General features: G+C 54.8%; 2 protein-coding genes across 3 annotated transcripts in view; both read left to right on the forward strand.

Moving 5' to 3' along the window:
• Window positions 1-12379, forward strand: part of VPS53 (VPS53 subunit of GARP complex) — a 70423-nt gene extending 58044 nt beyond the window's left edge. For both annotated transcript variants that reach the window (XM_068909412.1, XM_068909413.1), the window contains exons 19-22: window positions 1755-1824; window positions 5376-5513; window positions 8726-8830; window positions 9201-12379. In XM_068909412.1, coding sequence (XP_068765513.1) covers window positions 1755-1824; window positions 5376-5513; window positions 8726-8830; window positions 9201-9371 — 484 coding nt within the window. In that variant the 3' untranslated portion in view covers window positions 9372-12379. The remainder of the gene's footprint in view (window positions 1-1754; window positions 1825-5375; window positions 5514-8725; window positions 8831-9200) is intronic.
• A 2669-nt stretch (window positions 12380-15048) lies between these two features.
• RFLNB (refilin B) lies at window positions 15049-19807 on the forward strand. The gene is made up of 3 exons (XM_068909414.1): window positions 15049-15306; window positions 15891-16000; window positions 17212-19807. The coding sequence occupies exons 1-3, from the start codon at window positions 15118-15120 to the stop codon at window positions 17540-17542; spliced, it is 630 nt and encodes a 209-aa protein (XP_068765515.1). The 5' UTR covers window positions 15049-15117; the 3' UTR covers window positions 17543-19807.
• The last annotated feature ends 3834 nt before the right edge of the window (window positions 19808-23641 follow it).

Raw genomic sequence — 23641 nt, forward strand, 5'->3', positions numbered from 1 at the left:
TGCATCCAGAGCTGCTACTGATTGTTCGTTTTATAGCACTGCGTGAACTCCGGCTGTTCTTGGCACTCTGAAATTGCCCTCTGGGATTTATTTATACACCTGAAAAATGGACTTCTAAGAGGGAAAAGTTGTGTCTCTGCTGTAACGCTTTAGTGCAGTAGGAGTTTGTTCTCCTCCTCTTATATATATATACACTCTGTTGTCAAGGATGTTTCTCTGGTGGCCAAATTGAAAGCTATTGGGGACGTCCCCGTAGCTGGATCTCAGCTGGTTTGAAATTGTTCTCTTTCTTGACACCTCTCCAGGAAAAGATTACTCACTGAGAGAGGTCATGGCTCTGTGTCTGAGAGAAGGGCAAGGGAAGGAGTCTTCGCTTGGGAAGACCATTCCTTGAACCATTTCTTTTGATCAGCAGCTTGGCACGCTCCGTGCCCGAGTTAGGCTTTTGTCATTCTGCTATGAGAAAGGGCAAAAAATAAATGTCCTGACTCAGAAAACAGGTGGCAGGACAAACAAGATGTTGTCCACACTCCTTGCTTCGTGAGAAGAAAACTAACAGCTTGACAGATGCAAGGGGAAAACCACACTGAATTTGAATCTTCACTATAAATGGCACTTTATGCAAAAGGAAAGAAGACAGACCAACGTACAGTAACTTAGGGCAGAGCCACCACGTCACGGACAAGGACCTGGAAGCATGAGCCTTGTGGACATTCAGCCCAAGAAGGCCGTGTGAAAGAAGCCAAGTAAATTAAAAATAAGCCAAGAAAAGGAAAGTTGAGAGTATTAGTGATGTGGTCCTGACAGATGACTCTTCCGTTCCAGAGGAGTTTGTATTACTTATGCTGGTCATCCTCTGTATGTTTAGCTGCTGAATTTTCCTAGTGTTGCAGCTTGATATGATAGGTAGGGCAGGAGCTTGTCTGGCAAGTGCTCATCCAGCCCTAAAAGGGAGCCTCTGCTTTTTCAGTGAAGAATAAAACAGCCACAAAGCTTAAAATCTAGAAGCAAAAACCTAAAACCAAAGTTGATGTTCTGGAACGTGTTGACTGGAGCTGGTTTGTGTTCAAACACCAAATGGGAACTCGGAATATGGGGTTTAACTTCCATATTTGCCAAATTCTCACCTTTTGAGTATATGTAACTTAGTCGTTTCTCAGAGTCTTAAACCTGCATTAGTAAAATAGGCGTGATAGCGTTTTCCTTTTCACAGAACTTTTTCTTGTCTTGATTGTGTTGGCCAGAAACTTTCTGGAAGAGTGCCTTTGTGTGTGAATGTCCAGGACCCAGCAGACCTCCAGTCTTGGCTGGACCTCAAGTTCAGTCTGTAATATGCACATTATGGAATTACTAGTATGCAGTAAAGTGTAGGTTCTGGATACGATCAAGATACTTCCACTCTGTGAATAGCTATAATCCTAATGTGTTGCTTTTTTATTATGTACAATAGTTTACTTATTCTTGAACTTGCACTGTGATACTTCGTATGCGTTTTATAGCAATGCAGTAACATAGAGTGTGTGTGCCACCTCTCAATGAACTTTGAGATCAGCATGGATTAAAGCAAAAGAATTGCACGTAATTTTTTGTTATTTAGTATTCTTAACGTGCCTAGAGTCAGTTTGAGAGCTATGCATTTACCGTGTCTTTGTGGAAAGCCGTGCTGTTTTGTTTTTGCGTGCTTTGTTACCACAGAAGACTATGACTCCAAATACTGACATTTAATTGTGTCATGTTATGTTTCCTCTCTGCAGCTCCTTCATTCCCAAGTTCATCAACCACCTATTCAAGTGCAAACCTATTAGCATGGTGGGAGCAGAACAGGTAAGAGAAAGTAATTGCAGTAGCTGTAACATTTCACCACGTCTGTGCTCTAGAAGTCAAGGCAGTTGATGATGAAAAGTGGCAGAGAGCTGTTTTACATGTTCTGCATTCTGGTACAGCTGAGTGCCTGCTGGTTATCTGAAAAAATTACACTCGTGCAGCATTAGTCCACAGGGATATAAAAGTGTTTTCCCATGGAAGAGAGCGGTGTTCTGGTGGAGGGATGGGTTGAAGCAGGTTTTCAGCGATCCTGCCGCAGCTGAACCTGGAAGAGAGGTGCTGGGCACCTTCCCAAGCAGGTAAGCTCTCGCTTTGCCAGTCTGTGGTGCAGTAATAATAAACCTCTTAAGCACCCGTCTGAGGTGTCCTGCTGAGATTCAATCTTCCATATGTTCATGGAAAGGAAAAGAAAGTTGCTCGTGGCAGGAGCTGCTGCAGGAAGCTCTCATGTCCTTCTCAGAAAGACTGTTGTTTTCCTGTGCCATCTTTTCTCGAAGCAGGTAATCTGCTGTGCCTCCTGGGGGTTCGTTAAACTCAAGCCTGTTGCTCCTCTGCTCAGAAGAGCTGAGGCGCAGTCGGCCCACAGTTGCTCCCGCCTCGGCTTTGTCCGAGCGCCCGCCTCACCCTTTCCCTTCCAGAGAGCTGTGGAAGCCGCAGGCAGGGAGACATGATCTCAGGGAAGGAAGAAAGTTATTGCTACTGGAACTAAATGGGCGCTTTTTGGTTCAAACAGCAACCCTCGACAGGAGCTCCTGTCCCCCAAGTCGCACGTGGGTGGGCAGTGCGGAGTATTTATTACCTTTAGAGCATGGTGCAGCTGCTGGACTCTGACTGCCCCCCCCCCAGTCTCCTACACCTGCCTGCGGGCTGGGACTGCTCTGCTCGCTGAGGATGAGGTTTGGATGAGGCAGGCTTTCAGCTGTCTGCTGCACATACAGCTGCTGCTCTGCTGTGGGCTGATTTCAGAAAGCTAAAAAGAAAAGACTTGTCCCTAATGGGAGAGCCGTGAACTTTGGATCAGTGCCTTAAAAGCCACTTGGGTTTTAGGCATGAGAAGATGGGTAATCATCTGAGCGGTATGTCTCTGCAAATGAAATGGGAGCTTCACAAGAAAACATTCCTGTTTCCTTGTAGAAAGCGAGCGAGTGAAATACAGTTCCTGCTCATCTTGTGTGATGAGCAGGAAACTGGAAGTGGTTAAATGGACTCTTTTGGACTCTTTTTTTAAATAAATATCTGAAGTGATTAGCCTGTTGCCATCAGTGGGATTGTGTTTTTAATATTAGTAAATATTTAATATATTAATATCATTCCTAATTAATGTTAGTTTTTATGATTTTAACGTTACTATATTGGAATGATATCTCCATTTTGGTTCTCTAGAGCAAACTGGGGAGATTTTTATTAGACTGATCCACAGTGAATGCATCTCACTGTAAGTGGGACTTACTTTCATGGGATCAGATTTACAAAAGTCTTCATGTGCCTTCAGACCTGTCGGGAAGCACCACATCCTAGGATCCTCTGGGAATTTCAGCTAGCAGTTTAGGCACCAAAGGATTTGGTAGTGCCCTTCTTATTCCTTGTCTTCTAGCAGTGACAGCTGAATCCTTCTTTCACTGCAAGTCTTTACTTGTTCAATAGGATGTTGAGAAATGCTTCATAAGCTGCGCGTGGGAGTATTTCTGGATTAATCTTTTAGTGCCTAGTTTCCTGCAAGTGGAAGTGGAAGAATTCCAGGTGGTCTCTACCAGTGTCTGCCGCTGTAGGCGTCTAGATGCGTGACTCCATCCGTGACTCCACTCTCAATGGCATTTGGGTCCTGTGGACTGCCTCAGGAGCTTTGGGAAACCCCACTGTCTGCATCTTTCAATTCCACTTTCTCTGCCCTGATGAAAGTGTTGCTGTGGCATGTGCTTTCTCTGCCTTCCTGGTCTCTAGCACTCCTGTCTATTTGGTAATAATCGTGTTTGAAAGGTGGACACTAGCACAGTGTTTCTGGAGGTTTCTACTGTTTGGTTTATTGAGGAACAAGATCTACGTGACCTTACGTTCTGTGTGTTTGTCTCTAACTTATTACGATTGGCCATTTCAGTGAACTTTTGCAGTAAGCTAGCAATCCCAGGGACGTGCACTTGCTACAGTTCCCTGGAAATAGGGTGAGGGGACAGAGCCCCCAAGTGTTGTGACTGTGGGAAAGGCTGCCAAGTGAGCAAAACTCATATTAGACATCAGAGAATTTACATGGGAAAGACATGAATTCCCCGACCATGGAAGAATCTTCAGTGCATGGGATCCCTCCAAGACATGCAATAATCCAGTTCAAGTGGACAGCGTGAGATGACACCAGGCTCCAGCAGTTCTGCTGGGCACAGACCTGCTTGTTTGGGATGTGCTTTGTGGGCTCCCCAGGACTAGATTGATAGCATCCGTCCGTCTCATGCAAACCGTGAAACAAGCGCCACAGAGAAATGATACGCTGCCACAGATAACAGGGGCCAGATTTGAACTAGCGTGACCCACCAGCCCTCCTCCTTGGCGTGGTCACGCAGGTCCTGTGTATTTTAACTGAATTCCCGTGTGTGCAGAAAGCTGTTACCGCAGTGTAACAGCAGTCTGGCTGCTGTGGGGGGGGTTTCTGCAGAGCCGGTAATGTTGTGCATCGTGCAAGGAGAACAAACTTGTCTCTGTTTCTCAGAGAGCCTTTTGCAGGAAATGCGCTGTGTATGAAGAGAGTCTGGCAGGTTTTCACACTCAGTGCTATATAAGTAAATTTTGCTCCTCTTCATCCAATTTATATTCAGATTTCCGTCCATCACAGGTCTTGTCTCACCTCTTTCAATCTACTTTGTGCAGTCAGAAGGTTGCGGTATTTGGGGTAATTTCACTCTAAGAAAACCTAACTCACATCACTTTGTCATCAGATGGTGGCTGAGCTGTGATGCCCATCTTAGCCGCTTTTAGCGGCTGTTACTTGTGTCTGGTGTAGCTGCTGATGTAGTAAAAACTAACATACAGCAGGCAGTGAGTTTTAGTGTGTCAGTAAGCACCAGGATATTAAGTAGTTCTCAATGTAGGTATTGTGCTGCAGTTTTATTTTTGAAGAAAAGAAATCAGCAAGTGGCTGAGTAACTGTAGAAGACCTGCTGTAATTGCTGGCTAGTGCAAAAGAGAGCATGGTGCTATTTGGTTTGACCTCGCTATCTATCTAATTAACGATAGTTACAGGTAATCAAGGTTGTTTCACTTAATGCTGCTAAGGAAAGAGGACTGGGAAATCCTTGCCTTATGAGCCAGATGTTTTTAGCTGGCGTAAGTTACTTTATGTCAATAGAACAATATTCTGTTACAAATGGTGCTGATATATATCCACGGGTGATCTTATCTTCTTGAACTGCCATTACATGGGTTAATTCCTCCTGTTCCTACAGTCCAATTACTAAGACTTTTTCAGTGTGTAAAGTATTTAACTTCTAAGTATATTGGATTCTAGCAGCTAATGGAGCTTGGTAAAAGGGACCTGAATAACTGGGTGTGATTAACTCTTGCAGCTGCTGCTGGACACTCACTCTCTGAAGATGGTTCTCCTGGATCTGCCTTCCATTGGATCCCAAGTGGTGAGGAAGGCTCCTGCCAGCTACACCAAGATAGTGGTGAAAGGCATGACTCGGGCTGAAATGATCCTGAAGGTAACTCAAGACTTTTGATAAGCTGCCAGCCAGACAGGGAAGGGGAGTAAGTGAATTCCAGGGGGCCCTTCCTCTGAACACGGCGTTGCAGATGTCACGTTAATGTATGCGTGCTTGTACGAGCGTGCTGCCAGCTGTTCTACAGAATTGGCTTATTTGCCTTGGTTTTACTGCAGCTCTCCTTTAACATCACGTTTGAGTTTTCATCCCCGCTTTTCAAGATAACGGAGTGTTCACGTCCTGCTTGCTAGCAGAGCTGGGGCACCAAATGCTCTTGGGAGCTTGTGGAAATCACTGCTAACATCCCTAAGTGTCTGCTTCAGGGCTAGCCCTCCAGTCCAGGTTACTCCAAGCCTTTGTGCAGTCTTGGTCAGGCAGGGGAGCCAAGCTGTGCTTGAGTCACCTGTTTACTGTCTAGTGTAACAGCCAGTGCAAACATGTCTGGGTTACTGTATTCACCAGAGCCCTTTTTCATTTTCCAGACCTGGTGCCTGGAAAATGACCCGAAAGCAATGTGTTGTCTTCATAAAAAGTAACAAGCAAAGCAATCTCCCCTGCCTCCCCCTCCCCGCTGTTGGCGTTCGGGAAGAAGTTGTTAGGTTTGATCCCAAGAGAAGCCATGGGAACTTTACAGATTGTGCCCTGCTAGCTGATGGGATTATCATCTGCTCACTAATGTTTCTGTGAGGGTGTTAGTGGGACCTGGCGTCAGTCATGATGGCAAGCTAATGGTGAGCCTCACGTAAACCGCAGCACGGGCAAGGAGGGAGATGCCGAGTCCACACTGCCCTGTACTTGCTCAGTGTGCAACATGGGTTTGCTGCCATGCCCAAGGTAATGTCAGGGTTGAGTGTGCATTCAGAATTCAGAAATTAGTTATGAAATTCCATGCTTTTGGAATAAAAGTACTGAGGTGCTGGTAGATGATGTTAGAGCAAGTCTAAACTGTTTTAGAAATGACTTTAAGAATATCCTGCTCCTACTAAGAGGAGTAGGGATTGGTGCCTGTTGCATACAGAAACACATCTTTCCCTGGAGCTTATATATGAAACAGAACAGCAGTAGAGTTAACTTGTTGTCTACCCTTAACATCACACTGGCTTCATGAGGAATGGCATGAGGACAATATAGGAAATCACTGCTGCCAAGCCCCGCTCCTCAGGCAGTGAGTGAAAGCTGTGGAAGTACTGCTGGGTTCATAGACTTTGCATTAGCAATGTGACTGCTTTTTCAGACATCGCGTGCTTGCTGTGCTGATGTATAAAGCACTTCTGCTGGCCCCAGGTGAGAGCTCAGTGTCAGTATAACTAGCAATTAAGCAGGGATACTGCTGTTGTGTTCAGGGCCACAGAGGCCCGCAGAGATGTATTACAAAATAATGCTCCTGTACTTGGCTAGTGACCAGGCTAAATGGCTGGCTGGTGTGGATTCGCTAATCACAGCGACTGAATCTGATCACCCTAAGCGTTAGGTAACCCACGCGCCGGCATTTGGGGCTGGTGTCAGCACCCATCTCTTGGGTGTGGGAGAGAGGAAGGCCTCTCCGAAGTGCCTGCTACCAGTGTTTCTGGGGGAAGATTTGCTTGCAGGAACCCCGAGCTGAGTGTTCATTTGGGGCTGTTCTGTTTGCCTTGTGGGTTGTTTCTTTTTATCAGTGCTCAGATTCCTCTATCTGTTTGCTGTTTCCACATTCTACATTAAAGAGTCTTTTTCCTAAGAACCATTTCACAGGCAGTACCCGATCAGAAGTATGGGCTAACACACCTCTTCAGTGTTTTCAGAGCTCTCCTACGCAGCAGCAGAATGGTTCGGAAGTGACGCCTCTGCACACAACAATACCGCCATACATTATCACACCCTGGTTTATGCCAGTGCAGCCAGTTCGGTTGGAGTATCGTTAAGCCTATAGATGCCACAAACAAATTCATTCATCTAAGCCGTACAAAGCGCAGATGCAAGCAGGGAGGAGGGAGTCAGGGTGCGCACATCTTGCAGAGCTGTTTCCTTTCTGCTCTGGCTATGGTGTCCAAAGTTCCAGCTTTTCAACTTGGCGTAAGATTTTTACAAGGGCTGTAAATTAAGGATTTATAAGTGTATACATGGCTATGATGTTTCATTGGTCTAAAGTGCAGGGAAAGAAAGAAATATCTCAGTGATAGAATACAGAGTGGGGTGAAGTGGGTCAGTGGAAACATATGGAAATGTTATGAAAACCAGGGAAGAGTCTGGTCCTGTGCTGTTTTCTCCCGTGTGTGTGTGCACAAGCTTCCCCAGAAAGATGATTTTGCTGTCCAGCATTAGCAAAAGATGTGTTCTTAACGGAGCTCATTGCTCATAAAAGGGAAATACAGAAACAAATAATCCTCTTTCCAGCTTGAAGTCTCCATTTTAGGTTTTTTTCCTGACTTGATCTTCATTGAGACTAAGAAGGTTCGAGCTCTGGGGTGGAAGTCAGAGCGGGGGATTAGCATGCTGAACAGCAGCCTGCATCCTGGTCCCCCTGGAGGAGCGTACAAGCAGAGCTGATCCCAAAGCACAGAGTTACCGAGTGCCCAGATCTGGCTACGTGAGGGCAGCTCACATCCGTCAAGTTAAATATCAGAAGCGAGGTTGCAAAGAGGATTGCTCTGACCCACGTTGCTCTGGGCAGAGAGCGCTCGCAGAAAGAGCGTTGTCAGGTTACCCTGTAGGTTGCTGCGTCTGCTCCCCTTCTGGAGAGGAGGGAGCGCGAGGAGCACGCAGCTACGTGTGGGTCTGGAGTGCCTCCGGGCCCTGCTGCCTGATCTGCGGCGGGCAGGGGGGTTTCTCCCGGCCCCCTCACCAGCGCTGCCGCTCTCCCCCGGGCAGCTCCTCGGCAAGTCTTCCCCATGCAACACGATACTCTTGAGCTTTGACAATACACCAGCGCCTGCCAGCCCACAAGCGCAGAGACGAAGTCCTGCTGCTCCTTGAAACGCGATACGCGGCCGTGCAGCCGCTCGGATCCGAGCACGGCTGGCAGTGCAGAAAGAGCCCCCCTGCTCCTTACTTCTCTTCTCTTCACTCGCCTTTACCTTCTGGTTACTATTAGCACGTACAGCCTCTTTGCTGTTCCTTAGGCATCTTATTTTAGGAGAAGCCGGTCCAGCTGTCACTCCTGTGCCTGAATTGACTGTGCGTTGACTTAATGCATAGAATTTGTCTGATCTCTCTTTTTTCCTCTCCCTTGGCAGGTGGTTATGGCTCCGCATGAGCCCCCAGTTGTGTTTGTTGACAATTACATCAAACTCCTTGCTGACTGCAGCACAGACACTTTCCAGAAGATACTAGACATGAAGGTGAGAACCAGTCTTAAATTTCTGCTCATCTATTAGAGCTACACTGAAATCGTTGACTTTTTCGGTAAAAATACAGAGGGATTTGGGAGTAGGAGAAGCACTCTGTAGGACAAGTGTATCCTCTCTACTCTGAAAGCATGTAGAGTTACTACTGAAGACCAACTCTTTGATTTGTTTTGTGCTCATAGCCATGCTGGCTCCCGTGGCTGAGCTCAGTTGTAACTAGATCATTTAGAGATCTACATATGGCATTCGGGCAATCAAAAGACTGAGATTTGAAACAGGCTTTCCAGCAGTTGCTGTCATGCGTGCCAGCTCCCCCGATCAATGAAGACTAACCTGCTTCTTTCACCGTTCTTTGTTCTCGCAGGGCCTGAAGAGGAGTGAGCAAAGCAGCATGCTAGACCTCTTCCGCCAGCGCCTGCCAGCACCCCCCTCTGGGGTGGAGAACACCAGCTCCCTCTCCCTGAGCGCTCCTACGCCGGAGCAGGAGTCCTCTCGGATACGGAAACTGGAGAAACTCATCAAAAAAAGACTCTAAGTGAGCGGAAGGAAAATTTGTTGCTCAGAGCTAGCTGCAGTCACTGGGAGCAAAGCTCTTCAGACTTCTTGTTATTTACACTATGCTGCTGAAAAATCAGTGTCCGGTCACACTCGTGCCCGGTGATCTGTTAACCATCATAGACCGTGGCGCTGCATCTCCCTTCAGACCAAGGGAGAATCTGACCAAGGAGTTTGCCCTGTAGATAGCTTAGCATGAGTGAAACCAAGGACACTGCCAGGTCCATGTGGTGGAGAAAATAAAGGTACCTGGAAGCCATCGGCTCTGAAAACGGTTTAGGTGGGTTATCGAGTCAGAGAATATCTGGCTGGGATACACTTGGTGTCCTGTTAGCCCGGCTGGGATCTCCCCCCTGCAGCACTAAGGATTTGGGCTGAGTATTTGGTGTTTTTCCCCATTCCCTGTTGCAGAGCTGTTCCTCTGTTTCATTATTTATTAAAAAAGAAAAAAAAAAAAAGAGCTTTAACAGCTGGGACGCAGGCATCTGCAGCTCACTGAAATCGTTAGAAATGCCTAGGAGAGAACCCCGAAGCAGATTTCTCCCCTGCTCCCAGGAGAGGCATGCATGCATGCATAAGCCACTGGTGAAACAGCAAGGCAAATCCCTTCCCGAACCTGAGCAAAGGGCTGAATTGATGCGTTCTGCACCTTGGCAAATCTCCCGCCAGCAAGCCAGCAGCCTCTGTAGCTGTTGCAGCTTAAAGGCCAAATGAGACATCTGCAGAGCCCGTCTCCAGCTTCTTGTTATTTCTCCCGCATGTGCTGGACTCGCCCGCTGTCCCCGACGGGAGTTTCCATGCTGCATCTCGCCCTCTCCCCGCAAAGGGCCCTTCATGGAATAAGCGTCCAACGGCACCATCCCACGGGCCGGCCGGCGTGTCCCGAACCCGGGCGTGCCCCTTTGGCACCCTCGCTGCCCTGCCAGGAGAGACACTTGACATGTTGTTTTTAACAAGGAGCCTGCAGCTGCCAGGGCCTGTTCCCGGGACAGAACGCTTATAGCAGCCTTGGACGTCAAGGGCCTTCCTCTCCTCTCCTCCTCCTCCTCCTCGATCTCCTCCTCCCAGCGTCAGCTTGAAGCAATGCAGAGGAGAACAGAACCAGAGGTGACATATCTCAGATAACCGGGGCCACCCTTTCGCTCCCGCTGGCCCCCGTCCACATAGGCAGCGCAGAGCGGGGTTTGGGCTGGGGTCGGACCTGAGCTCTCCTGAACTGACCTTTCCCAGAGGAGCCTCCGCGTGAGGATACATCAGCTCGTTGGCAGCACCGCTGGATTTCCTCCCAAACTCTTCTGTGCCCCTTTTCTGGGACGCTGGAGGAATAGGCCCGACCAGTGAATGCCTGAATGCCCTGTGGATTGAGGGGCAGATAGACCAGTTGCGCCTGCTTGCTTTTAACTCAGGCTTCACCTGTGTTTGCAGGAGAAGTGGTCGCACACCAGTCGGGCAAGTGAGGAGCGACTGCTGTTGGACGCCTTCTTGGGAGGGCCACGCTCCACATCAAGTTTGGGCTTTTGGACTGTTTTTATCAGGGGGCTGTTGTCACTATGAGATTTAATATTCACTGCTGCAGGTCTGGGAGGGACGGATCGAACGTGCCCCAGGAGGACGAACTCCGTCCACCCGGTCCCAGAGCTTCGCTGGAAGCGAGGGAGGGAGCAGGTGGGATGAGAAATTTCCCCGAGTGAGCCAAAAACCTGGGCTCACGCTGGGTCCGCGCTGTCCTGCGCGGGGGCTCGCGGCGGGAGGAGCGGGCCCAGCAGGGCTGCGTGTTTGCAGAGGCGCGGGCTGCGCTCTTCCTCGCATCAGCCGAGTGGGGAGGGCAAGTTTTGTGCTTGGCTTTGTAAAATCCTTGACTCGTTTTGCACAGCTGACAGATGAACGTGCGCTTACCCAGCCAGAGTTGACCGCGTGATTCAAGCAGAAACAGTAAATCAGCGGAGATGAAATCCTTGCTGGTCAGTTGTTTCTAAGGCTGCTCACAACAGTCTGCCCCCGCAAGGAGGTGCGTATTAACACGTATAGTAGCACTGTCTGTTTAGGAAATCCTTTTGCGGGTCCCCAGGACCGGACCCCGGCTGAGGATGCCGATGCTCGGCCGGAAGAGCCGTAGCCGTGACGCCCGTCGGGAGCGGGCGGTCTCCTCGCGGAGCTCCCCCCCCGCCGAAAGCCGAGCGGCTGGAGCGGCAGGGACTGGCGTGAGGAGGGACGGCAGTTTCTTGTTACTCGGTTTTTAGAAATACTCTCCAAATCCATTGCTGCTTCACTGAGTTTCTCGTTTCCTATCCTGATTTCACAAGGAGCAGCGTTTGCACTTGGTACACGTCGAGCCGCAAAGAAGGGTGCTGGAAAGCACTGGGGGGTTATGAGCAGCTTTTCCCAAAGGACAAATTACATTAAGGTGTACGTGCAGAATGGTTTATGCGTTATCAAATGCAATAGCCAGGGCAGAAGGAGCACGGGGTTTGCAGAGATTCGTTATTCCCAGGGTGGATAAATAATTTATTTTTAGATTAATTTTTCTTTGTGATGTCCGCGGATGACTCTCAATTTACAATTTATTTAAATTGTGAATAGCTGAAGACCGCATTAAAGCTATCGTCGCGTGTCTTGCCCAGAAGACTTCTCCTGTTTCATTTTCTGCATTTAATTCCAAAGAGAAAAGGAAAACGGATTTCTAGTCTCAGCCTTTGAAAGGATATTGCAGGTCTGGATATTTCGAGTTCTGCTTTTTAGAGGGCCAATTTGCAATTTTCTACTTTCAATTTTAAAAGGTTTTGTCCACCTGACTCCTGGCTGTTTATCCGAGTTGGCACTTCTGTGCGGGTAAATGTTAGCTCTTGGGGGTTTGTGTCTCCTGGGGACAAACAAGGGGTGTTTTTTTCCTGTATAAAAGCCACTTCTTATGTTTTTTTGGCCAAGGAATATTTCTGGCTGTATGTTGGAGTGTCACACTAAAATGAATTAAACGGTTACTGGTGTTCATCTTTTGGGTATTTTTTGTAAAACTGCCGCCAACGCAGAAAGGGGCCGCGGCGGCCGGGGTGAGGGTCGCCTCGCAGCGCGCCCAGGCGCCGCGTCGCCCGGGCCTCGGCGCGGCCCTGCGCCCCTTCCCTCCTGCTGGCTCTTCCACCTGGCGCGTTTCTGTCGCTTCAGCAAACGCCTTTTCGCAGGTAGCGCTCGCGTCCGCGGCGGCTCGCCGGCACTGCGGAGGCCGTCCCGGAAACGCTGCCCTTCTCTCCCGAAATAATAGGGCGATTTGTGATTAATTCTAGCTGCCGGAGAGATTTCTGCAAGAGCCTAATTTTTCCTTTGAAAGTGATTAAGAGGTAGTGCCTTTGCATACTGCAGGCCGTGATGTCGAAGGCGTTTCTCGCCCTGGGAGAATTAGCGACTCGACTCGTTTGCTTTTCTCGTAGCATCCTGCTGGCCGTGTTTTCTCCGCTGTCAGGCGGAAGACAGTCGGGGGAGGAGACGCGGCTGTTTTTCTTTCCCCGAACCTGCAGGGACGAGTTCGGCCGCCCGCGCGGCGATGCCCGAGTCCTCGCGAGCGTTTCCGGGCTGGCGGTGGCAGGAGGGGACCCCGCGGCGGCAGCGAGCATCAAGGGCTGCTCCACTTACCAAAACGGGCTGAACCACTTGTATTTGGGCTGTGTCAGAAATCACTTTAGCAAAACGCGTTCCTCCCTGTGCCCGGCATGGGGGGGGCTGGTTGTGGCAGCTATTGCTGAGGTTACCCAGAACCTCTCCCTTGAAAGCCCTGTTCTTGTTTGCCGGTTTCAGGCAGGACGGTCGCGGCGTTCCCGCGCCGGCGCCGGGGGGAGCGGGTGGGCTGCCGCGGCGGGAGGGGAGCACCTGCGCCGGGCGTCCGCCGCCTTCCTGCCGGCGCTGAAATAACGCGGTTTCTTGGGCCGCGACGCCCCCAGCGCCCGCTTTGAAGCGCGATTCCCGTGCCTGGCGCCGGGGAATTTCCCAGCGTTTGGAAATAATTTTCCATCGTTATCGAGTAACAGGGAATCCTCCTGATTCGTTTTCCTCCTGCCCGGCTTAATCAGCGACCCAACAAGGGCCGCGTTGGCGGCGCCGCGGAGGGGAGCCGGGCCCCAGGGGAAAGTCCTTTTTCCAGAGCAGATCTTGATAAGATACCGGCACGTCGCCTGTGCGCGGCGCCTGAAAAGTAAATAACCTGGACAAACAAGCTGGGTGTGAAGGCAGGGGAAAGGTTTCAAAAGCAATCGGTGACTGCAGGGCTTGGGAGGTGACTGCAGGGCTTGGGAGTCGCCAGCGGTGCCCTGGGGCCCTCGCTTCTCGCAGCCATCCCTGCCGTGAGTGTGTCAGGGCTCAGCCGCCTCAGCGTGCGGGCTGCCGCTGGGGGACGGGAGCCCTTCGGTGTCCTCCAAGCGAGCCACTAAATCCTTGTCGGCCGTGACAGCGTCTCCCATACCAGCCTGCGCACTGGGAGCACCCGCCAGGGAGGTGCGCGGGGCTCCAGCCCGGAGCGTCCCGTGACAGTCGAGCTGCCGGGCAGCAGGGTACAGGGGTGCCCACCCCCCCCAATCATCCTAGCCCAGTTATTGGCAGATTTTTTTTTTTAATTGTATTTTTTGTGCCCGGGAGCTCAGCGGCGGCCCCGCGATGCTGCTCGCGCCGCTCCGGGAACTGCCCGGCAGCCTTCGGGGCCGCCTGCTCTCGTGAAGGGCTTTTGAGGGCGGTTTCGAAGTGCTCAGCTTTGCCGTGGTGCCCACAGACCCCGTCTCGCTTTTGGATGTGTTTTAAGCAAAAGCAACGACACACCTGTCCAGCACTTTTTCCTCAGACCCCGAAGGTTTCAATCAAAATTGTTAACGTTCTTTTTTTCTTCTTCGTCTTCCCATCCGCATCTCTCAGCAGAGACGAACAACCTCGCGCTGTTTCTTCAAAGGCACGTAAAGGCCGGGAGGAAGGATGCGGCGCTCGCAGCGCGCCATCCCTGCAAACCGCAGCCGCCGGCGGCCCCGAGCGCCGCTCTGCTTTTAATTTGGGGGAAGCGAAGGACTTCCCCTGCAGCGTTGGGTTCGCCCGGGCCGGACCCGTCAGGCCCGACGGCGCGTTACCCCACGGCCGGGCGTTTGCCTCCGCAGGAGCGGTCCCCCGCCGAGGCTCACGACACGGCACCCTTATTTCACTAGGATTTTCCGAAACGCGCCTCGCGCAGCCGCTGCGGTTTGGGGGGGGGTCACAGCGGGGCGGGAGCCTGGCCGACGGGCCGGGGAGCTGCCGTCCCCCCTGGGGCAGCTCATCCCCCTCCCTCGGCGAAAGCCGGGCAGGGAGGTGCGGCGGGGGCCGCGGTGCCCCCTGAGCCTCCTGGGGGGCGCGTAGTACCAAATCATTTATTTACATATATGCACATGTATAGATATGCGTGCACACACATATTTTTGGGTATATATATTTATATATATATATTTTAAATTTGGGGGGAGGGCGGCAACGCGGCACCAGCCGCCGGGCCAGGGGCTGCTGGCATTCACCGTGAACCGTTTCCAGGTGTTTTTCCTTGCTTTTTTGGTACCGCGCTCCTACGGGCGGGGCGCTGGTCCGGGCGGCGTGGGCGGGGCCGTGGGCGGGGCTGGGCGGGGAGGTGGGCGGGGCTTGGTGAGCCGAGCTCCGCCCCGCCCCGGGCGCTGCCGGCGGAGCCGGAGCGGCGCCGCGACGGGACGGGACAGGACGGGCCGGGCCGGGCCATGGTGGGGCGGCTGAGCCTGCGGGAGGTGCCCGAGCTGCCGGAGGCGAGGAAGCGCGGCGACGGGGTGCTGGACAGCCCCGACTCCGGGCTGCCCCCCAGCCCCGGCCCGGGCCACGGCCCCTGGCTGCTCTCGACGGGCAGCCCCGAGCGCCGCTCGCCCGACGGCGCCGCCCCGCCCGCCGCCGCCGTGAGTACCGGCCGCGCAGCGCCGAGCACCGGCCCCGGCCGGGCGTCGGCGCCGCGCAGCGTGCCCGGGATGGGGGGGGGGGTCGGGGCCGCGCAGCCCCCCGCGCACCCTGCGGAGGCGCCGCCGCGCCCCCCGCCCCCGTCGGGGCGCCCCAAAGCGCGGCCCGCCCGTCGGGGTCTGCGCGTTAGTTGACGGCTTTCGGTCGGGAGGCCGCGGCGGAGACGGGCCCGCTCGCTTGCCGCGCGGTCTGCGAAGGCGGGCGCGGAGCTGGCGGCGCCAACGCTTTGGAAAGCGCTGGGGGGTGTTTTGTTTTGTTTTGTTTTTTGTTTTTTTGCGAAGGCGCGGCCCTGGGAGCCGCGCGTCGAGGGCGCGAGGTCCCTGCCGCCGCCTCGCCTCCCGCCCCCCGCCCTGGCGTCCACGAAACGCCCTGCAGCACGGGGCGCTCGGCCGGCCGTCGCGCCGGCCTCGTCCCCTCTCGCGCCGGGGCAAAAAAAAAAAACCCGCCCTTTCCTGAGAACGCAGCCGCGACGGTTCTCGAGAGGGCAACCGCGACGTAAAACGGGTTGTTTTCTGCCTTTTTACAGAGTTCCGCGTTCTCTGCCAGCCCTCTGCTCTCCAGCTGCCCTCCGAGGTTGTGTCCCCTGTCCTTTGGCGAAGGCGTTGAGTTTGACCCCTTGCCACCAAAGGAAATAAGGTAAACGCCGTGCGCGGTACGGCCGTCTGGCTTGGACGGCGTTAGCGCGTCGAGCAGCGTTAGGCCTTATCGGGGCTCGTGAGTCCAGCTGCTGTATCTGCAGAGCTGTTGTTGCCGGCAGCTGCGCGTTCCCGGACCGGGACGTTTGCACGGGCTGGAGGAGTGTTCGGGCTCCCCCACGTAAAGCTGTTTCCAGGAAGACTTCCTGGATCTTAACTCTTCTGCTTTTTATTTCGTTGCACAGCCCCGAGACGTTGCCTTTCTGCTGATCAAACGTGATGGTGGGGGAAGATCTTCAAAGCAGCCGTCTTTCTCAGAGGCTGTTTTGTTAGGGGAAAGGAATCTTGCTCTGCCCGTGGCTCTCTAATAAGAAGTTTCTGTCTCACCAGCTGTGGCCAGTTGCATGAACTGAAAGAAGAGTTAATATCAAGAGATGTCCATAAATGATTTTTTTTTAACGCGCCGCATCTCTTCCTAGCCCGGGAGTTGCTCCTGCGGACGTCGCGACGGGCAGTAAGGAGGAAGGGAGGCTGGCGACGGAGGCCGGCGCGGGGGGCCGGACGGCGGGGGGCCGCAGCCCGCCCCGCGGCCGGCGCCGAGGGCAGAGCAAGCGCGCGGCTGTCCGTGCGCCCTGGGGAGGGAAACTGCCCTTTACCCGCCAGGTTGGGTGCAGGCCGTAACGCTTTCCTGCCAGGTGAAGGTGCACGAGTTTTCTCGCAGAAGCGGTCGAGTTTGCCCTCAGACAGCATCCCTAGGAAGGAGCCGCTGCCTGACTCCTGAGCGACGCACGCTAAGAAAGCAGCGTCTGCCTAAAGGGCTCGGCGCCCCGAGGGGTTCGGGCGCTCGTGTGCGAGGCCCGGACGTGAGCCTGCGCCTCGGGCTTTTTGGCATCGGCGTTTGAAAGATGGCCCTCGGGCTTCGCAGCGCTCGGACCGCACACGGCGGGCGATGGGTTGGGACGACGTTACACGCTGCTGGCGGCGGGACGGCGCGGCGGCAGGGCCGGGCGAGCTGCACACGCAGCTCTCCTGCCGGGCGCGCGCAGATGTCGTGCTGGCAGACGGGTTTTGCGTTATGGGGCTTTTTTTGCGGTTAAGCGGCCAGGTCCGGAGCTGAGGGTACAACCTAGATACCCGCCAGCTCCGTTTCCCGAAAAACGCTGCCTGCTGTCCCACGGTGGCATTCAAACCCGTCTCTCTCTCGCCTTTCAGGTACACGTCCTCGGTTAAATACGACTCGGAGAAGCACTTCATCGATGACGTCTACATGCCCGTGGCCTTAAGCGTTTCCTCCTGCAGCCAAACGGTCGTCTGCGTCCCGAACTGCACGTGGCGCAATTACAAAGCGGAGGTGCGCTTCGAGCCCCGCCGCAGGCCCTCGCGCTTCACCAGCACCACCATCGTCTACCCGAAGCACGCCAAGACTGTGTACACCACCACTCTGGATTACAACTGCCGGAAGTCCCTGCGGCGGTTCCTCTCCAGCGTCGAGCTGGAGACCTCGGAGGCCCCGGGGAGCGACTGCGTCCTGGGCGGGTGCTGACCGGCGGCTGTCGCTCCCGCCGTCACCCGTCCCGGTCCCGTCCGACGCGCCGGGCCTGCTCTCCGTTAGCTAAGGCGGCGCGGACCCCAACCCTCCGGTCAGGCTAAGGGGACCCTACCTGTCGCCACCTCTCTCTCCGCTCTTCGTTCCTGCTTTAAGCACCAAAGCGGCCTGAAGCCAATCTTCTGCGGGAGCATCCCTTAGTTAGGAGCTTGTTTCGTCGCCTTAAAAATTGCTAGTTCCTTCCCCTCCCCTGCAGGGCAGCGATCAGATGCGAATAAGGGGAAGCGTTTTCCCAGGGAAAAAGCTAGCTGCCGTTTCACAGGTAAGAAAGAGTCAGGAATAGAGTCTGGCAGGTGGAAGTATATCTGATGCTTTGGACTGAAGTGCAAAAATAACGGCAGTTCGCTTTCTTGCAGAAAATCTGCCAGGTCATTTGATTACGTAGCCATCGTTTATAGCCATAAACAGCCATCGTTTATGTCAATTTAGACCATGGGACTGTTTCCTCTGATAGAGCAATCTCCTGAAATCTGCTGGAAAAAGCTAACTGAGAGACAATCTGGAAGTCTGTATTTAGCAGATCCAGAGACGTTACCCTGTTGCATTCGTGTCTGGTTTGGAGGTGCGATTCGGGAAGTCAGGTCTTGACAGCGAGGTGTTGAAAGCATCAGGGGCTGGTCTCGGCCGTGCCGCCTGCGCTAGCCGAGCTGGTACCTGGGGAAGCGTCAGGAAGTGCACAGCGTGGGCCGTGGTGGAGCGCGAGCGGAGAAGGAAGTGCTGGGATTGGATGCGAGAGCTGTCGAGGCGGTGGCCGTGGATCATTTCCAAGGAAGAGGCAGACCGTAGCAAAGGACGGGCAATTTTTTTATTGGGTAGCAAAATCCACAGCCGTATCTCCGCTTTCCCCTTTGAGCTCTCCGTTGCAAAGGTCCCGGTCCGCTTCTGAAGAAGCCCTCAACCGCGGTGAAGCAGGACGCAGATGCGTTTTGTGGCCGAAGGGAGTAGCTTCGGGTGCTAGGAGAGGCCAAGCAGATGGTACGTGCGTTAGTTTATCGCGTGCTCTGATGAAAGTAGAAGGTGGAGATTTGTGACCTTGCCCAGATGGCCCCTCTGCAGCGGGGCGCCGGGAGCGTCTGCTTTGGGGAGGGGGCCGGGGCTGGCGGCCCGTGGGGCAGCAGCTCGGAGGAGCCCTGCAGGCTGTGCCCAGCCGGCTGGACGCGGCCGCTTCGCGTGCTCCAAACCCCCTCGGGCTTTGGTGACCTGCTGGTGCAGCGTCTCCCCGAGACCCGCTGCTGAAGCGGGCGCGATTAGCGCCTGGCCCCAAGGGTGGGTTTGGTCGGCGGGGGGCTGCTGCGGAGCTGTGCTGGGCCGGTTGGCGCAGGCGGCGTGGACGGCGTGGAGGGTGCTCCAGCGCAGACGGGCAAGACCCGGGCGCCGCAAAACGCAGCGGGGAAGGAAGGTTTGCGTTTGCGTGGGGGTGAGGTTTATGGTTTTTACTTATTTATTAGCTCAAAGCAGAACGTCCTTGATCTTTAGCACGTGCCTCAGAAAAGCAGATCCTGAAGCAATTCCAGGGTGACGCAGGATGCCAAAGCCAGGTGGCCTTTGCCGCTGGTCAGAGCGGCACGGTCTTCTCGTGAAGCACCTTGGTCGCAGGCGACAGTGTTGAGGAGATCCTCGCTCAACCCTGGGCCCGCGTTACGCTCGCGCAGAGGCGGCCCGAGCCAGCCCCCGGCCGCGGCGGGTTTCGAGGGGACGGGACCGTGCCTTGCTGCCGGCCCGGCGGGGCGGCCACGCTGGACGCGGGCGGCTGGAGGAAGGAGGACCCCGGCTTGCTCCGACGCCGCTCTTCCCGGGGGCTCGTCCGCGGGAGATCTCAGAGTTGTAACCGTTACTTGTTCCGCCTCACGTTAGACGTGCAGCGAGCCCTACGCTATGGCTTTAGGATAAAACACCTGATTTATAGAACAAACAGATTTAACTACGTACCTCTTAAAAATGTTTTAATTGGTAGAGATACTTTTTAAATTATTGGTGATCCAACGTTCGCAAAGCTCTGATTAGCTCTGCGCGAGTGTTCTGGCGTCGCGATGTTCCCCAGCTGCTCCTCTTAACTTTCAAGTTGTCTTTTCTCATGTCACTAGTAATAAATGATCTGAAAACTGTAATATAGGGAAGTCTTTTATTTTTCATTCAAAACTTTTCAGTGTTTGTTATGGTGTTTACTTAGAAATAAATACATAATATATCCTGCCAAACTGAGATGCCCTTTTGCTTCTCTTGTGTCGCGTGTGACTGGCGCTGCATGTTCGAGGAAGGCATTTCCTATATCAAACTGTCTGTATTTAAAAAAAAAAAAAAAGAAAAGAAGAGACGAAAACAAATGCTGTGGCTTTATCAGTGCAGTAAGACGCTTGAAAAGGTGCCTTGAAGGCAGCCGAAAATCCCCTCCAGCCTGTGTGTGAGTCTTTCCTCTGGTACGGTTTTATTTTTACAGAGAGTTTCTGGTGCGGGCTCCGGCGTAGCCTACGGACGAGGCACTTGTCCTTGTCAAACGTTGCAAGTACTTAACCAGGCAACAATTTCTTTTTAATTTTGGATAAAAGCGTGGATGCTCAAATGCTACATGAGTAAATACAGCACGGGAATAAGACGGGGTTGCGTTACGTGTTAGACTTTGTACAAGCGAGGCAGGTGGCCACCAGCTCTCAGCTTGGGAGAAACGCCGGGTGCTTTTTCTGGATGCTCAGCGTGGTGTTAAAGCCTTCCGGAGCTGCAGGCGTGCCCGCTCGGACCGTACCGCTGGCGGAGCAGAAGTGCCTCCGGGAGACCGTCACTTAGTTAATTCATAAGAGGGTGTTTTTTATCGCTCGTTCGGCTACGCGCCGATTCGCGTGTGATGACGCTGCTGGGGTCTGGGGAGCTCTGGGGCCGCTCCGGCGCCGAACAGCGGAACAACCCCACGTAAACATCGCTTGCTTCATAAAAGTGCATCCCAAGGGGTATCAAGAACAACTTTTAAATCAGAGCGGTCTCTTTTAGGAGAGCGTTGGGAAACTGGGAAGCTTTTGCTCCTTTCGAATGTGCCATCCAACTTCCAAACTCTTCCTTCAGCTTGCCTTTGGCTACATGTATGCATATATATATATAATATATATATATAAACTTTAGCGCTGTCGCAGCACGCAGTTTGGTAGATGTTGCCCTACCGCGAGAAGCGGGAGCAGGCGGGTACGAGGCAGCCTGCGCGCGGACAGGTTTTTAAAGCGTATTGGCCAAATGGGCTCTGGTTAGCCGACAGCGCTGGGTAACGCCGGCGCTGCAGCGAGCCCCTTTTCGCTGTGCGCGCTTTGCTTCGCGGACACCTCGGACCTGGGGGAACCGATACAATGAACTTCTTGTGACAAAATAAAATACCGCGCTTAGCTCCCCGGCCAGGAGGCAAGAGGGCTCGATCCCGGTCGCAGCTCCGCAGCTCGCTCCGTTTGAGCCGCTCGGTAGGTTTGTTCGCCTGTAAGTCGCTTCAGCCGTCTAGCGTCACATCAGGCCGTTTAGCCGCTGCCAGGCTGGCTTTCCCCAGCCGCCGCGACGGCTCTCCTCGTCCCCTTTCCGGCACACGCGTGTTCCCCGGCCGCTCGGGAGGAACGCAACGCCCGCTATCTTGGAGCAAACTCACAGCGATAGCTAGCGGTACTTAGGGACAAACGGGCGGTACGGACAGGAGGACTTAGAAGCGGTTGCATTGCACCTGTGTTTTAAGCAAAGGTTCTGTTCGGTTTCTCTGTTGCTTCTTAAAGGCAGCCGAGCGGGCACGGGCACCCTGGTCCAGGACCGGTTTGCATTCGCCACCCCCGTTTGCATTCGCTCCCCCAGTCTGCATTCGCGCCCCCCGTTTGCATTCGCTCCCCCAGTCTGCATTCGCTCCCCCAGTCTGCATTCGCTCCCCTGGTTTGCATTCGCCCCCCCAGTTCGCATTTGCCACCCCAGTCTGCATTCGCCCCCCCAGTATGCATTCGCCCCCCCAGTCTGCATTCGCTCCCCCGGTTTGCATTCGCCACCCCAGTTTGCATTCGCCCCCCCAGTTTGCATTCGCTCCCCCGGTTTGCATTCGCCGCCCCAGTCTGCATTCGCTCCCCCGGTTTGCATTCGCTCCCCCGGTTTGCATTCGCCCCCCCAGTTTGCATTCGCCGCCCCAGTCTGCATTCGCTCCCCCGGTTTGCATTCGCTCCCCCGGTTTGCATTCGCCCCCCCAGTTTGCATTCGCCGCCCCAGTCTGCATTCGCTCCCCCGGTTTGCATTCGCCCCCCCGGTTTGCATTCGCTCCCCCAGTCTGCATTCGCCCCCCCAGTCTGCATTCGCTCGTGTCCGTGCGGCCGGCGCAGCGCGCTCCCCAGGCCGCCGGCGCGCTGCGACCCCGGCGCTCGCCAAGCCCCCTTCACGCAGGAAACGGGTTTAGCGGCGGGGATTTCGTTTTCCAGCTGCGACCCGTTAGGGCGGTGAGCGCTGCCGCTTCCGCTGGAAGCTTTTCAGACGTTGCGTCCTGGAAGCAAACGCTGCTGACACGGGGCGGGGGGGGGGGGGGGGGGGGGGGACATCTGGAAGTCGGGGCCCCGGGGAAAGGAGGACGCGGAGCAGCGGCGTCCAAAGCGGCCACGTCCAGGAGGGGAACGCGCGGGCGGCGGCCGGGAAGGAGGGGGGCTGGGGGCGGCGGCGGGGGCCGGGGCCGGGGGCCGGGGGCCGGGGCTCGCCCCCCCGCCACGCAGCGGGGACGGCCGGCGAGCCGCTTGTGCACCAAAAAAAACCCCCCAAACAAACAAACAAACAAACAAAAAACCCTGCGAGAAAGCAGCGTGATTGGCCACGAAGCGCCGGCGGGTTTTACACTTCTGCGGGGCTTGGGCCGCTGTCGGGCGCGGAAAGGTGTTTTTTCTTCTGGAAAAAAGAAGAAAACAGGGAACCCGCAAAGCGCCTCCGCCGCGCTGCTCGCGGTGCCGCCGGCGCCGCCTGCCCGCCCCCTGCAGCCCCCCCCGCAGCCCCCCCGGGCCCCCCGGCAGTGCCCCCCGCAGCCCCTCCGGGCCTCCCCCAGCCCCCCCCGGCAGTGCCCCCCAGCAGCCCCCCCGGACCCCCTCGGCAGTGCCCCCCGCAGTGCCCCCCGCAGCCCCCCCGGCAGTGCCCCCCGCAGCCCCTCCGGGCCTCCCCCAGCCCCCCCCGGCAGTGCCCCCCAGCAGCCCCCCCGGACCCCCTCGGCAGTGCCCCCCGCAGTGCCCCCTGCAGCCCCCCCCAGCCCCCCCCGGACCCCCTCGGCAGTGCCCCCCGCAGTGCTCCCTGCAGCCCCCCCCGGGCCCCCCCCCGGAAGTGCCCCCTGCAGCCCCCCCTGCAGCCCCCCCCGCCAGTGCCCCCCAGCAGCCCCCCCCGCCAGTGCCCCCCGCAGCCCCCCCGGACCCGGCCGGCAGTGTCCCCCCGCAGCCCCCTCCCGGGCCCCCCCCGACCCCCCCGGGCCCCCCGGCAGTGCCCCCCGCAGCCCCCCCGGATCCCCCGCAGTGCCCCCCCGGCAGCCCCCCCCGCCCGCAGAGCGCGGCTCTCGGGGGGGCTTTGCTTTTTTGCCCCCCCTTTTTTTTTTCTTTTGCTCGGAGTGAGTCGGGTTCCTTTTTCTTTTTCCCCTTCCTGGAGGGAAGCTTTTCGTTTGGAAGTTTTTCCTGAGGGGCGCGTGGGGGTCTTTTTTTCTTTTATTTTTTTAAACTTTGTGGCTGGGGGTGGGCTTTTCTTTGCTGGCAGTGTTTCTGTGGCTGGGGGTGTAAGTCGGTTGGTTTGTTGTGCTGGGCTCCTTTTTTGGCTGGGAGGTGCTTTTTGCTTGGACGTTTTTGCTAAGAGCATGTGCTTTTTTTTCCGGTTTTGTTTTTTTTCCTGAGTTTTTTTTTTTTTGTGCTGGGGGGGGGCAGCGTTTTTTTTTTTTTTTTTTTTAAACTGGAAGACTGCTTCATTTCTCCCGTTTTCCCCTAGCGGGTGCTTTTTTGCTCGGAGGTGTTTGCCAGGGGCGCGTGCTCTTGCTGGTGCGCGCGTAGGGGAGGGTTCTGCCCGGAGGTGACTGTTTTGCTG

Source organism: Struthio camelus, chromosome 16 (genome assembly GCF_040807025.1).
Source record: "Struthio camelus isolate bStrCam1 chromosome 16, bStrCam1.hap1, whole genome shotgun sequence".
NCBI lineage: Eukaryota > Metazoa > Chordata > Aves > Struthioniformes > Struthionidae > Struthio > Struthio camelus.

What these genes read in the sequence shown, in the direction of transcription:
- RFLNB (XM_068909414.1), top strand. Translation starts at nt 15,118, where the DNA reads ATGGTGGGGCGGCTGAGCCTGCGGGAGGTGCCCGAGCTGCCGGAGGCG. An exon ending in CCGCCCCGCCCGCCGCCGCC is followed by an intron (nt 15,307 to 15,890) that starts GTGAGTACCGGC and finishes GCCTTTTTACAG; the next exon opens with AGTTCCGCGTTCTCTGCCAG. An exon ending in TTGCCACCAAAGGAAATAAG is followed by an intron (nt 16,001 to 17,211) that starts GTAAACGCCGTG and finishes CTCGCCTTTCAG; the next exon opens with GTACACGTCCTCGGTTAAAT.